Source organism: Panthera tigris, chromosome A2 (genome assembly GCF_018350195.1).
Source record: "Panthera tigris isolate Pti1 chromosome A2, P.tigris_Pti1_mat1.1, whole genome shotgun sequence".
Classification (NCBI taxonomy): Eukaryota; Metazoa; Chordata; class Mammalia; order Carnivora; family Felidae; genus Panthera; species Panthera tigris.
In genome coordinates, this window is record NC_056661.1 from 9508662 (window position 1) to 9522080 (window position 13419).

The 13419-nt window shown below is 52.0% G+C and overlaps 1 protein-coding gene across 1 annotated transcript in view; it reads right to left on the reverse strand.

Moving 5' to 3' along the window:
• The window catches only part of CACNA1A (calcium voltage-gated channel subunit alpha1 A), a 121460-nt gene extending 109518 nt beyond the window's left edge, over window positions 1-11942 (reverse strand). Inside the window, 4 exon segments of the mRNA XM_042976796.1 lie at window positions 732-925; window positions 4331-4483; window positions 6880-6971; window positions 11800-11942. Of these exon segments, the coding sequence (XP_042832730.1) occupies window positions 732-925; window positions 4331-4483; window positions 6880-6971; window positions 11800-11942 (582 nt within the window).
• Window positions 11943-13419: the final 1477 nt, after the last annotated feature.

The window sequence follows — 13419 nt, forward strand, 5'->3', positions numbered from 1 at the left end:
CTATGCCTCTCCTTTGTAAACATACTTTCATAAGCACTAGGAAGGTCAATTTAGAACCTAGATGTCTGCACTGGATCACGACGTGAGCAAAGCCAGCCTTGCTCCCTGGCCACGCACGGCTCCGTCTGGCCCAGGGGAAGGGGGCTTCATGCATAGATGCATGGGCATTTCTGCTTGCATTAGTCTAAGCTCCAGCCACATTTGTGCCAACAGATGCCTCCAGAACATGTGGCACCGTTGGACAACAGACCCGCGGGAGAATCTCACTGCAAGTCCATGGAATCAGAAAATTCCAGAATCCCAGATGATCCAAGAGTGGGGTCTAGAAAGTGGGGTAAGTGGTGCCAGTTCCTGGTAGACATGTCCCCTGAGCCCCGGGGATGCCTCACCCTACGGGGAGGGGCATGGCTGGCAGAGGGCCAGCGAAGGTCCCAGCACAGAGCCCCTTTGTATAGATCCAAGGATATTACTTTTTTTATCCATGTTGGTTTTTGAATCACACAAGCTTTACATATTAAAAAAAATCTAAAATTATATTTAAACACTTGCACAGTGAAAACTTATTCAGCATTGGTGTGCCCTCTGGATCTCCACGTCCTGAGGGGCCTCCTCTACTTAAAGTTCTGGGCACCTGCACCTCCCCTCCCTCTCTGGTTCAGAGTCCCTCCAATGCAGCCTCAGGAATTGGCTGGTCCAGGAGGTCCACCTGCCCCCAAATTTGCATCACTTACGTTGTAGAGGAGGTCAGTCCACCCTTCCATGGTGATGCACTGGAAAACAGTCAGCACTGCAAATAGGATGTTGTCGAACTGAGTGATCCCATTGTTGGGCCCTTCCCAGTAGGGCTGACATTTGGTCCCATTGGGGCAGGTGCGGGCGGGTTCCTCTGTCCCACACGGAGCCGGAGACTCACCCTGAATGTCATCTATGAAAGAGAAGAGGAGAAAAATCAGGGGAAGGGGCTGGGAAAATCAACTCTGAGAAATAGGGGCTGTAAAGATTCAATGCTGTTGCAAAAACAAAGACTATTGGAATGAATTTATCAACGTTTGTTTTTTAAGTTTGGCTTTGTTGATCTAGTCATTGGTGTCTGTTTTAGGAATTTCTTCTCTAAGCTTTATTATTTTTCCTGTGCATTTCCCAAACTTTCGCGATGCATTCCCTTTCTTTAAGGCTACAAATTGCCCTCTGAGTGCAGCTTTAGCTGCATCCCACAAAATCTGTCATGCATTATTGTCATTATTGTGCAAGTAAAATATTCTTTGACCCATAGATAACCAAGATACTTTAAGTCAGATATATAAAAATAGAATAGTATAATGAATCCCCATGTACCTATCATCAACTTTAACACTTATCAACTCAGGGTTAATCTTGCTTCATCCGTATCCCCTCCCCACACTTTGCCTTGCCACTAGAATATTTTTTTAAAGCAAATCTCAGATACCCTATCATGTCATCCACAAATAAGAAGCAGGTCTCTTAATTTCCAAACACTTTCTGAGTTATCCTTTTGTTACCAATTTCCAGCTTAATTACACTGTGGTCAGAGGATATGTTCTGTATAATTCAGTCCTTCAAAATCTGTTGAGATTTGCTCTATGTTCCCGAATACAGCCAGTTTTGATGAATATGCTGTGTGCTTTGTGCCGTGGTTGGGTGCTGTGTCCTCCAGACTTCCATTAGGACAAATATGTCAGTCGTGTTATGCTGTTATTCTGTAGCCTGATTTTTTTCTCTTCTCTTCTTTTTCCATTTCCTTTTCTCTTCTCTCCTCTCTTCACTTTTCTCCTCCTCCTTCTTCTTTCTTTTTCTTTCTTTCTTTCTTTCTTTCTTTCTTTCTTTCTTTCTTTCTTTCTTTCTTTTTTTTTTTTTTTTTTAGATGTACTAGGCACAGGGAGCTGTTCTGGGGGCGAGGAAGGCCAGTACACATAGTACTTACTTACCCTTAGGCACAGGCGCTAAGTTTTCTCCCCAAACGGCAAGAGGCAGATTGTAAAAATGCCACAAGGAAAGAGACACTTGCCAACAGATGCTGCTTTCGCAGACAACCAACGACAGCTTCGTGGCGAGGTTGGGCTGGGCGCCCGAGCTGGGGTCTGAATTCCAAGGGATTGAGGGCGAGACCCCAGGAGCACACAGGAGCACAGAACGACCTGGGTGTGTCCCCACTGGACCAGAGTAGCAGGTACGAGAGGGTCCTGTTCAGTGAGTCGCACTTTTGAAGGATTTCAGAGAGCGACATTGTCCGCCAGGAAAGCAGCCCAGTGTGCAAACTCAAGCTCTCCACCAAACAAAAATGTATCTCAATGTATGTGCTACGGGCACGAATGCCAACCTCCACTCAGCACGCAGCAGAGAGAAATAAACGATGGAATGTGTGAATTTTATTGGCCTTTGAAACTCCAGTTGAAGGTCATGCAAAGAGACACCTGCCACTCTGGGAAGTGACACTCAGTGCTTGAGAAGCACTGACCACACTGGCCGCTCGTTTAACTGGCTGCACATGCCTCCCTCATTCACGCTGCACTTGGGACAGGGGCTGCGATTTAATAAATACAGGTTGGAAGGCAAAATCTTCTGAACAAAAGGCTAAGAGCAGGGAGAGGGGAAATGCACGGGTTCCTATAGCAGACGAGAACCGCTGTTGGCTGGGAAGGCCGCCTCTGTCCAGAACCTTCTCTGTCTCCACCCTGAGACCACATTGGGCTCAGTTTCCACCCCCGTGCGGCCCCCTGCATCAGCCAGTGAACGCCGGTCCCGCCTTCCCCTCAATGGCTCCGGAAGGTTCGTTCATATTTGCCGAGGGTGGGGAGATCAGAGCACGCATCGGGCTTCACTGCTACGAGCTGGTGGCAGACGAGGAGTCTTGTCTGGAAGCTGTTGGAAATCAGGAAGCCCTCCACTTTACCTTTGCATTTCCCGGAGGGCTGAGCACAGTTCTGGGTGTGCAGGAACCGGGTTCCCGATGACAAAAGAGTGCAGCTGGAAACCTGACTCTCTTTAGCAAGTTTGCATCGTGGTGCTCTTGATTTCATTCCCACCCCCCCACCCAGCCTTCCGTCCCCCCTCCCCCTGCCCCCCATCACGAAACACTCTGAGGGCTGCTTCTAGAAAAGCAACCGTCCGGAGAGTCTGAGGAATTTGGTTATAAATATATTTTAAAATTAACCTGCTGCCTGGGTGTCTGTCTATATCGGTCTCTTACTCACACGCCTTATATTTTTAATCGCGAGCTTTTCAGTTATCCTCCTAAATCGGGGCTTCCTACCCACCCCGCAGCTGCCCCACCCACATCTGCCCCCTCACAACCCCACCTAGGCCCAAGCCAGTTGTGTCTGCTTGGCTGGAGAGAAAAAGAAAGGAAGGAAGGAAGGAAGGAAGAAAGGAAGGAAGGAAGGAAGGAAGAAAGAAAGAAAGAGAAAAGAAAGAAAAACCCAATAAAACCTCAACACTTAGGATCCAGGAGTCCTGGTTTCTCTGCTCTCGGCTGACTTTTCCGAGGGGCCCTGCCCTGTATCTCTCCCTCCTGCATTTCCGCCCGGGGTGACGAGGCCAGGCGCAAAAATAGCTCTGCCTCAATTAACACCTTCTTCATCGGGGAAAGAAATAATTAGGACATCCCATATTGAGCAAACTTCACAAGCCCAGGAGAGAAGGAGTCAGGAGAAGCAAGAGAAAAAGGAGGAAGGAGAAAGCACATCTTGAATACACGTTTTCCGTCTCCCGTGGGGCGGCCCGGGGCCAGGGCTCTGCCTCTTGGGGGTCACCAGGAGGAGATGGCCCGTGGGGAGCCACTCCCGGCCAGATCCCTCTGCCCACCCAGCAAGACAGGCCTGAAACCTCTTTCTTTTCTGACAGGGACTCCCCCTCAGCGTCACCATCCTCTCTGTCCACCCCATGAATTCATGGTCCCCTCGCCCCGTGACCAGCCCTGCCAATGGGCCCGTCTGCACCAAGATGGCCAGTGGCCCCCAAACTGACATACAGGCTTCTCTCCTTATCCGATTCCGTTTGGTACTTGGGCTTCAGGGAGCAAAAGGGTTTGGAGAGCAGGAAACGTCACTGAAAATGGATCTGGAAGCTACCGGGTCCCCGTGTGTGTAGACAGCGGGGGAACGCCATCCGGGGACCCCAACGCAAGGCCCTAGAACTACCGAGACCTCGAGGGCTATTTCACCCCCCCCCCCCCCTCGCTCTGCCTGCAGCACTTTGGAAGCAAGCTCTCCCAGCTGCCCGGAAAAAGAAGCAAAACCCTGCATCTCCCTTCCGGGAGCTCGTCCCCAAGGGAGGAAGCTTGGGAAAGTAACATCATGCTGCTTGGACCTACCTGTCCCCTCTTCAAAGCAGGTGGTATGAAATTTTCCCATATAAAATTCTAACCCTATGATTGCAAAAATAAGAATTGCAAAAAACAGGAGGAGGCCAATCTGCAGCAGGGGGATCATTGCCTTCATGATCGACTTCAGGACGACTTGTAAACCTGGGGAGACACAGAGAGAGCCCCACAGCTCCGTGAGCGAGCGCCCCAAACCCCAGGCACCCCGAGCACATGCGAAGCTGAGGGCGGGGTGACAAGGCTGTTCGTTATCCAATGGGAACAATCCCTCCCGGTATGTGAGGGCACTTTTCACTTTAAAGTATTTTTGAAGTATTTGACACATGCTGGGTCATCTGATGACCTTTTAGGCAAGACAGGCGTGGAGACTGGTTGCTTTCGGAGCCGTCCTCCTAAGTGTAGGGCGGCCTTCACCCAGAGAGGGGAGCCTTTTCTTAATTCTTCCCACGAGAGGGGGCGTCTTTTCCTAATTCATGCAAAGGCTGCAGTTAGGTTAGCCCCACCTCTACTCGGGGAAAGCAATCAATGTCCTAGTTCCGGTCCCGGGGAAACCAGACATGATTTCACCGGCTTGTACCCCCAGCCCTTGATGTGGGCGCACACGTAGCCCCATTTCGCAGAGGTGGGAGGCGAGACCGAGAGAGGTGATTTCCTCCCAGGGCATTAGCAATAACAGAGCCAGGGTTTAAGCCCAGGCCTGAGGGATGTCAGATCCTAGGTTTGCGGCCACCGTGCGGTCAGGGAAGTCTATGGTGAAAACGAGGGTCCGAACAAAAAGCCTGAGGCCTTGCTTCTTGCTGAGCAGAACTCCGCGTGGCTCACGATTAGCACCTCCTGGTGGGGGGAAACCACGGGGGTCCGAAATGCAAGAGCGATGTTCGATGTTCGTCCACCCGCCTGGCAGGCTCCGAACACTGGGTGGCGTTAGTCCCCGGGCCAGATACCCTGCACCCACCTGCCAGCCGCTAGGGGCTCCCAGCTGCCCCTCCTCTTTGTACAACTCGGTTATCAACAGCGGCCTCACCCAGGCGGCTGCTGCCTCCCCGCCTCCCACCCCCGGCAAGTGACCAGAGAGGTACAGAAGGCCAGCAAGCAGTCTCTTTGCCTCAGGTTGGAGGATACCTAGGGGGCTACTCACAGTCTAGAGCTTTCCACGAGATCGGGCTGAGACTGCATCCTTGCTGGGCATCTTTCCCGTTCCATCCCGCTGTCCTCATTCTCTGTCTCCTGACAGCCCCCTCCAGATAAGGCAGGGCCCATCTGAGCACCTCGCTAAGCCTGCATCGAGGGGCCCCGACCTCGTCAACGACCCCGGCCATGTGACCTTCACCAAGGCAGGTCACCGTCCTGAACCTTGGTCTCTCCATCTGTAAACGGGGACTGGGAGAGCACCGCCCTCTCAGGATTGAAGGAGGGAGCTCCTAGCTGCCAAAGCACCATCGTAGGTGGTGATTAATAGAAACCCTTATTAGCGTTAGCTTGGGGATGATCCCTGACTCAATGCAATGCAGGCAGCTCCCAGAATCCTGCAGACGCTTTAGAAGACGTGCCTTCTTTCCACGAAAAGGCCCTGCTGGTGGTCATCGGGGAGACCTTACCCTTTAAATCTGGGTGGCAACGAACCCGACGGAAAGAGCCAAGGAGGTGGGAGAGGGTGCTAATGAGAGAAGCTACCTCACAGGCTTGTGGTGAGGGCAAACGAATTTGAAAAATGGCAACTACTTAGAGCAGTGCCTGGCACACAACAAATTATTAGCGGTAGGACGAACTGAGGCAGTGGGACAGAAAAAAGGTCGGCCCTGTTTTTTTTGGGTTTTTTTTGCAGCTGAACCTCCTTCTGACCCTGAATACTGCAGCCATCCCCAAAGGTGGGGGGGTGGGAATGGAAGCACCCTGAGAGAAGGAGAAAGCAGCACCGGATGCCTATGGACTTTGGAGCTCATCACCGTCAAGCTGTCAGAGCTCAGGCGCATAACTTAACCTGAGCCTCAGCCTTGTCACCTGTCAAATGGGTTCCCTGGGTGACTGTGAAGACAAAGGAAGGCATTCGATGCATGGAAAGTTCTGTCCCTAGCGTCCAGTAGGCAGCGGGCGCTCGATACGTGGTGACCGCCACTGCCACGAGCATTACTGGCCAGGCTTGGGGCCACACTTGCTAAGCCCCAGTCCCGCCATTCTCAGCCACGTGACACTGCTCCAACGGTTCGGCCGCTCTGAGCCTCAGTTTCCCCACCTGTCAAACGGAGATGTTGCCGAGGCCCAACTGCGGAGAGCTGTGAGTACTGACTGAGCTAACATCAACACGACTCCGGACAGATAGCAGGTACTCAATAAATGAACGGGAGCAGACCGGCTGCCGGGTTCCTGGGGGCGGGCGGGGGGGGGGGGGGTCCCTTGGGGAGCTTCCCCCAAGAGAAGGTTGCCCTGACACAGGCTGGGAGGCACTCGGGGGCCCCTTCTGAGATGCTCTGCGGAGGGGAAACTGAGGACTCCCGGGACCCCCTGAGCAGACCCCTTGCCAGGGTTGGAAACTCACGCACTTGGGATTCCAGACACCAGCTTGAGCGGTCTCAGCACTCGGACTGCCCTCAGGGTCCGTAGGTCAAACTCCGTCCCAACGGTCGCCAATATGCTGGAAGAAAGAAGCCAGAGCGGAAAACAGAGGGTGGGTTTCAGGGTCAGACAGGAGTGGGATTCGATGTTAGTTGTTGGCTCGGTGACCACAGGTGCGGGACTTGACGTTGCTGGGCCTCAGGGTCAGGACCTGGAAAGCAGCGTTAACAGTACCTGCCTTATAGGATAAGAGGTGATTTGCAAAGACCCCGAGTCGGTGCATGGTTGGTGGTGATGAGTAAATGCCGGACGGAGAGGGGCGAAAGTTTCCCATCACTCGTGGTCGGGGCGATGCTCCATATATTACACAACTCGCCATCAGAACGAATCACGGGGAGGCCCGGAGGTCTGGGGGGAGGGGCCCGGGAGAATGGCCGACCCTTCGGGGCTCGGCGCTCTTTACCAGCTGGCAGGAAAACTGGTTCAGTCTGAGCAGCCCAGCCTGCATGGGTTCAAATCCCGGCTCTGCCATTTCCCAGCTGGGAGACCTTGGACAGGCCAGGACTCCTCTCCGTGTCTCAGTTTCCCCTTTTTGTACAACAGGGGTAACCCCAGTACGGACGACACCTCAAAGGGGCGTGGGGACTAACGAGACGTTGAATTGATACGTGTGGCGCGGTCAGCACGGCGCCTGGCGCGCACGAAGCGTGCCGAGCTACTCAGACATAAACGAGAAGGGAAAAAAACCCAACCAAACATAGAAAACCAAAGCAAACAACGCGTGTGGCTCTGCTGGTGTGGACTAGCTTGGTCATCTGAAGAAGCGTGAGGCCGCCGGTGAGAAGGCCAAGCCAGCCAGGGTGACAGCGGGAGGCGGCGACAGCCGATCACACAGGGCCCTGTGGGCCGTGGCGAGGACCTGGTTCCTTCTCCAAGTGACGCGGGAGCCACAGAGGGTTCCGAACACTGGAGAGATGGGATGTGGCCTGTATGACCATGAAGCCCCCTGCGGGGCAAGGCCAGAAGTTGGGACCTGGGGACGAGGCCACCGCACTTCCGGGTGAGACGCACTTCCGGGTGAGACGCGGCCGGTCTGGGCGGGGCTGAGCGCGGGACCCAATGGGAGCCCGGAGAGGAGCTCAGCCCCGCCCCCAGATGAACCTGCGAGTGGGTGAGGTTCAAACACCAGTCCCTGCAGCCCCAGGCTGCAGGAAAATAGGGAAGCAGCACCGCACACACAACCTGCGATCTGGACCGAAACCCTAGCCCTGCCTTTTCTCATGGTGTGGCTTCTGTCCTAACCTGTCCAAGCCTCAGAAATGCAGATCATCGGACCTCCCTCCAGTCCCGTGCCATCTTAACTGGCAACTAAAATGCACTCTTCCACCCTCCCCCCCCCTGCCCTGGAAGGATGAGAAGGAATGAGGAGGGGAGGCGGGGAGGGCGGAGAAGGCTTCTGTGGCCAAGAAAGCTCTATGGAGGCCTAAGTTTCATTCAGGATGTTGCTGGGGAGAAACGGGTGGGCTGGCGCCGGAGGCTCTGAACTGGAGGCTGAGGAGGTGGGCCTTATCGTATGGACAGTGGGAGTCATATAAGGTTTCGGAGCAGGGGAGGGATGTGATTAGGGTTGGCGTGGTAGAGACAGGGCTGACAGCTGACAGGACAGATGGGCAGTGATGGAGGCAGAGCGAGGAGGGAGCGGTGAGAGCAGGCCGGCGTAATGAGGGCTGGAACTAGGACAAAGGCAGTGGGAGTACAAAGGAGGCCCCAATTTAAATATAGCTGCCATTGATTGCTGGGCATCAGGGAGCTTGCCTGGGCTCATCAAATTCTGCATTCCAGCAGTTGGTAGGATGAGCCCCATTTTCCAGAGGAAACTAGAGCCCAGAGAAGTTGCTAATGCACGGAGGTCCATACCCTGGAGCAGGACCTCAAAGCCAGGACCCCAGCACGCCAGAACCCCGGTTCTTCATCTCCTGCGGCTTGTTGGATGGGGTGGGGGCCATGGGGGGAAAGACAGAAGGGAAGAATGGCTTCCTGGCTCTGAAGGAACCACTAGGCAACGGCCATTCACTCATTCAACAAAGGTTTATTGAGCACCTACTATAGGGGCCCAAGGATGCCGCCATGAACAAAGAAACAATGGGAAAACATAGGGTATGTGAGAAGGTGGGAAGTGCTACGGAGAACAACATGGCAGCCGCCAGGGCTTCCCGTGGAAGGATTAAGCGTGGTGGGATGGGAGCAAGAGGAATCCAAGACGACTCTAGGGTTTGGCCTGAAATACCCGAAGGATGGGGTGGCGGGAAACTGAGATTGCAAAATGGTGGGTTAGGAGGAAGATCAAGACCGGGCTGTGGACACGTTGAGCTTGAGATGCCCGTTGCTATGACTCCCTCGTTAAAACCTTCCATTGGCTTCCATCAGGCTTAGCATAAAATCCAAACTCTACCGGGATCACAAGACCTAGCATCACTTGACGCCCACGGACTGACCTATCCTCCCACACTCCGGCCACCCGACCTTCTGTTCCTCCCACAGGAAAAGCTCCTTCCCACCCCAAGAATGTTACAGTGGCCATTTCTTCTTTTCCAAATGCCCATCCCCTTAACTCTCTCCCTCTTTGCCTGGCGCCCTCTTCAGATCCTTCAAAGGTCACATTTCGCCTTCTCAGAGAGGATGGCCCTGGCCCCTCTAGCTAAAGAGATTCTTTGCTCACCAGGATTATATCGTTTATTAAGCTGTATTTATTATTCCCCCCCCCTTCTAGAATGTGAGCACCACAGAGACAAAGGTTGTGTGAGTGTGTGTGTGTGTGTGTGTGTGCACGTGTGTGTGTAGCACCTTTTACGGCCTAGCAGGTACTCAATAAATGTCTGAGTGAGAAAAGAGTGGTGGGAAACAGGGTTATGGTAGACCAGATGTCCTAGAGTGGTACAGAGGTAGAGTGAAAGAAGCCAAGGGCCCCCAGTGGAATGTTGGGAAAGAGCAACATTTTAAGAGACAAGTGGTTGAGGAAGGAGACTGGTGAAAAAGAGGAAGTCACGGAGGTGGGTGGAGACCCGGCAGGGAGGTTCATCCTAGGGGGTCAAGTTCAAAAGTGTTTTGAGAAAGGCAAGGTCACTGGTCTTCAGGGAAGCCCAGGGATGAGTTGGGTGCAAGGGATGAGGAGCATCAGGTCACTGGGGGGTCTTGCCGGCGGAGGGGGGGGCTTGTAAGTGCTCTATAGCCCCATGGGGACTGTGGCATTTCCATCACCGGAGAACGTTCCACTGGATGGCGCTAGTCTTGCTTCACCCCACTAGGGCGGGGATTTTCAATATCTGTTTTGTTCACAGCTGTATCCCCAGTACCTAAAACTATGCCTGGCATACAGCAGGTGCTCACTAAATGCTTCTTGCATGCACAAACAATGAGGAAGTGAAAAGTAGGAAAGCCTGATGATAACAGAGTATATTCTGGAAGAGACAGAAGGCTGGGTAGAAGACAGGACTTGTCTTAAACTAGGAAAAGGATTGTGGAAGATACGATGGCTGTTTATCCAACAGCCAATCCTACGCCCTCCCTTGCCAGTGGAGTGCGTCTTCCATCAGAGTCAGAAAATACCCAACAGGAAGTCTTGTTTCCCAGAATTCCTTTCCACGGGAGCCCTGGTCGAATGAGCCAGTCATGTATCTAACAGGACCTGAGGGGGCTGCTGGGGGCTGTTGGAGGCTTCTGGGGGGGAAAGTTTTCTTCCCCTGAGAAAAGTGGCATGGCAGGAGACAACGCCTCCTTTTCTTTGGCTGGATGCTTTTGTGTAGACATCTTGGAACAAGGTGGCCATCTTGGGACCATGAGTGGTAAAGGTTGCCAGGAAAGTCCTTCCACAGAAGACGCCACAGTGGAAAGACAGAAAGGGCTCCTTGGGGACATCCCTGGGCTGTGGAGCCAACCCTGCAACCAGCCACCCGGCCTCCAGACTTCTTGTCATGTGGACGGACAACAGCCATCCTTCCTAGTGGATAAGAGCCAGGCGGCCTGGGTTCAAATCCCAGTTCCTCCAATCGCTAGCTGTGTGGCCTCGGGTAAGTCACTCAACTCTTCTGTTCCTCAGTTTCCTGGGCCGTACGACGGGGATGACAATATACCTGCCCCGATAGGTGCGGGGGTTTATGTGATGTGCTTGGGATTTAGGAAGTCCTACACAAATGGTTGCTTTTGTCTTCTTCATCATTTTTCTTCTTCTTGTGTTACTTGGGGGTAAGTTATGCCGGAACCCACCAACAAAGGCAACGGTCATCGCATTGTTTCCACTAGGTGCCAGGTGGGTGAGGAGGGAAACATGTGCAACGGAGGACAGGAGAGTGACCGGGAGGTGTTAGCATGGTCAGAAAGCAGGAGAGAGATGGAGGCCGCTGTGGACCCCTGACCTCAGGTTAGAAGAAACACTTGCCCCCATGGCCAGGGTCAAATCTTCCTGAGATAGGTACTTAGGAGCATAACTGCTTCCCGTGCAGTCTATATTCTTGCCATTCATAGATCGTGCAAATCCTTTTCAGGTTTATTTTTATATCAGTTGGCTTTTACCTCCTCCTGGAAAAAGTATTTCTAAAATTCCTTAAAAAAAAAAAATCTTCAAACAGAGAGAGTCAAGTTAATTGCTCTCCTTAGTTCATGGCATATTTATTTATACCTTTGGTCTTTGCACTGTCCCTCTCTCTGTTCATTTGCCCATTCACTCATTCACTCATTCACTCATTCATTCGTTCGTTCATTCACTCATTCATTCATTCCCTTGTGTCCCCAAACCCTACTTTCACTCGCCTCTCCCAAGAGACAACCAATATAATGTTTAATTCGGTCTTATTGGAGTGCATTCTTGCAAAACATGTGCTTTATTTTGAGGGCTTATATTTTTAACTTACATTGACGGCACGAAGTTAAGCATATTCTGTTGTTTCCTGTTTTCACCCAGAACCAGGTTTTTAAGCCCCATCCTGGGTGGTCCATTAGACGTGCCATCTGGAGCTCTCACTCGGTCTGGGGGCTCCGTAGGTACATCCGCCATATTCCCGTCCCCAGGGATGGACACCAGGTGCCTCCAGCTCCCCCCACCCCCAGATGGTGCTGTAGCGAATAAGCCTGCACCGCCCCTCACAGACCTGGTGAAAATCTCCCTGGGATGACTGCCTGGGAGCGTAGCTGCTGGTGAGTCTGAATTAACTCCACTTGGCACGGATGATGACCTTCCGCAGGGCCGCCCAGGCCACACCCGCAGGAGTGGGGGCAGGAGTCTCCTCTGTCCCCACATCCCGCCCACCCTTGGCTGATCCACCTTGCTGACTTTTTCCACTACGAGAGGCGCACGGAAATACTCGCTGTTTTGATTTTCATCTTTCTGATTGCAAATGATTTTGAGTACCACGTCACATACTGGTTAGCTTTTCAGACTTCTCCCTGCTGTCTGTGCAGAGCCCGCTGTGGGGCTCGAACTCATGGACCGCAAGATCATGACCAGAGCCGAAGTCAGACGCTTAGCTTACCAGACTGAGCCACCCAGGCACCCCAAGGAACGGAATTTTAAGTTGTATTTACTTTTATTTCATTTACCTTTAAAACAGTCACGTGTGGTTGGGGGGGCAGCCTAACGGATAGCAATTAGATACTAATCTGTGGTCAGTTATTTTTCTGTCGTTCTATTTACAAATACCACTTTAGGGGGCGCCTGGGTGGCTCAGTCGGTGAAGCGTCCGACTTCGGCTCAGGTCATGATCTCGCGGTTCGAGTTCGAGCCCCTCATCGGGCTCTGCGCTGACAGCTCGGAGCCTGGAGCCTGTTTCCGATTCTGTGTCTCGCTCTCTCTCTGCCCTCCCCTGCTCATGCTCTGTCTCTGTCTCAAAAATAAATTTAAAAACATTTAAAAAAATGAAAACAAATACCACTTTAGCTCTTACCATGCACCAGGTGCTAGTCTATAGGATTTTAAATATTAACTCATTTAAGAAACGCCTAGCAACCCCATAGGTGGATACTATTCTTTCCCTTTTATTGGGGAGGAAACTGAGGCACAGAAAGGCTGAGTTAGTTGCCCGTGGATTCACAGGAAATGGTAACGCAAGATCTGGGTGCGGGCAGTTTGGTTCCTAAACTGTCCCCATTATATCTTTATTTGAACAAAAATCTCACTTGTCATCTAATCGATTATTATTATTTATTATTATTATTATTATTATTATTATTATTATTATCGGCCTTGGAGTTTGTGCTTTTAAAGTTCTGTTTAAGAACCCCTTCCCCCACCCCAGGTCACACAGATATTCTCCTGCGTTTTCCCCTGTCAATGTGAAGTTCTTACCACTCACACACGGTCCTCTCAAGCACCTTAACCTTTGCATGGAGCCGTTCTCCCATTTAATTGTCTTCTAAAGTACAGGATTACACAAAAGGACACGTTTCTATTTTTGGGTGATTCCTGAAGCTCTCTTAAAGTGCAGTGTTTTCTTAAAAAAAAAAAAAAAAAAAAAAAAAAAAGCAGGAGCAGATGT